Genomic DNA, 941 nt, shown 5'->3' on the forward strand with positions numbered 1-941 from the left:
TGTTTCTCTTCTTGTTTGACACAGATGTGATGGTTCCTGTACCAGAGACACACCCCATCAAATATTACCAACAGATGCTTCAGTCCAACTTCCAGGACAAGTTTGTGTGTGTGCAAGAAGGGTGGGCAGAAGATAAACAGCATCTAGCTGATATCTACACAGAGCTGTACATCACAGTCGGGGCCGACGTACATATCAACACTCAGCATGAGGTCAGACTGATCGAGAAGGCAGGGAAGCCAGCAGAAACAGAGAAACCAATTAAACCCAGTGACATGTTCAAACACCCCTCTGGAAAATACAGACCCATGAGAACAGTGCTGACCAATGGAGTCGCAGGAATTGGAAAAACATTCTTTGTGCACAAGTTTGTGTTGGACTGGGCTGAAAAAAGAACCAATCAAGATGTGCATCTCCTTTTCCCCTTCACTTTCCGTCGGCTGAATTCACTGAAGGGAAAAGAGTTTTGTTTGGCAGAGCTAATTCATGAATGTATACCAGAAACTATGGACATCAAAGAAGAAGCTCTTAATTACATCTTTACAACTCTACAGTCGTCAGGAAACACGAACTTTGACAAGAGCAAATTCAAACTGCTGTTTGTGTTTGATGGACTGGATGAAAGCCGCCTTCATCTGGACCTTAATGCCGAGGATATTGGCTCTATTGATGTAACACAGTCAACTAAAGCAGATGTTCTGCTGAGGAGACTCATCAATGGGAAACTGCTACGCTCTGCCCGCGTCTGGATAACCACGCGACCTGCAGCAGCCAATCAGATCCCTCAAGGGTTTGTGGACAGCACAACAGAGGTCAGAGGGTTCACTGACCCACAGAAAGAGGAGTACCTCAATAAGAGGTTCAGATGTGAGAAGCAGGCCAGCAGGATCATCTCCCACATCAAGACATCACGAAGCCTCCACATCATGTGCCACATCCCA

At 46.0% G+C, this 941-nt stretch overlaps 1 protein-coding gene across 1 annotated transcript; it reads left to right on the forward strand.

Annotated features, from left to right (window-relative positions):
* Positions 1-28: 28 nt before the first annotated feature.
* On the forward strand, positions 29-938 carry LOC111664785 (NLR family CARD domain-containing protein 3-like; the record flags this gene model as incomplete). The annotated part of the gene is made up of 1 exon (XM_023419543.2): positions 29-938. A coding segment is annotated over exon 1 (909 nt), but the record flags the coding sequence as incomplete, so codon positions are not given.
* Between the last annotated feature and the right edge of the window lie 3 nt (positions 939-941).

Source organism: Seriola lalandi, unplaced genomic scaffold, assembly GCF_002814215.2.
Source record: "Seriola lalandi dorsalis isolate HSWRI2012SDOR001 ecotype SW California unplaced genomic scaffold, Sedor1 jcf7180002001772, whole genome shotgun sequence".
NCBI lineage: Eukaryota > Metazoa > Chordata > Actinopteri > Carangiformes > Carangidae > Seriola > Seriola lalandi.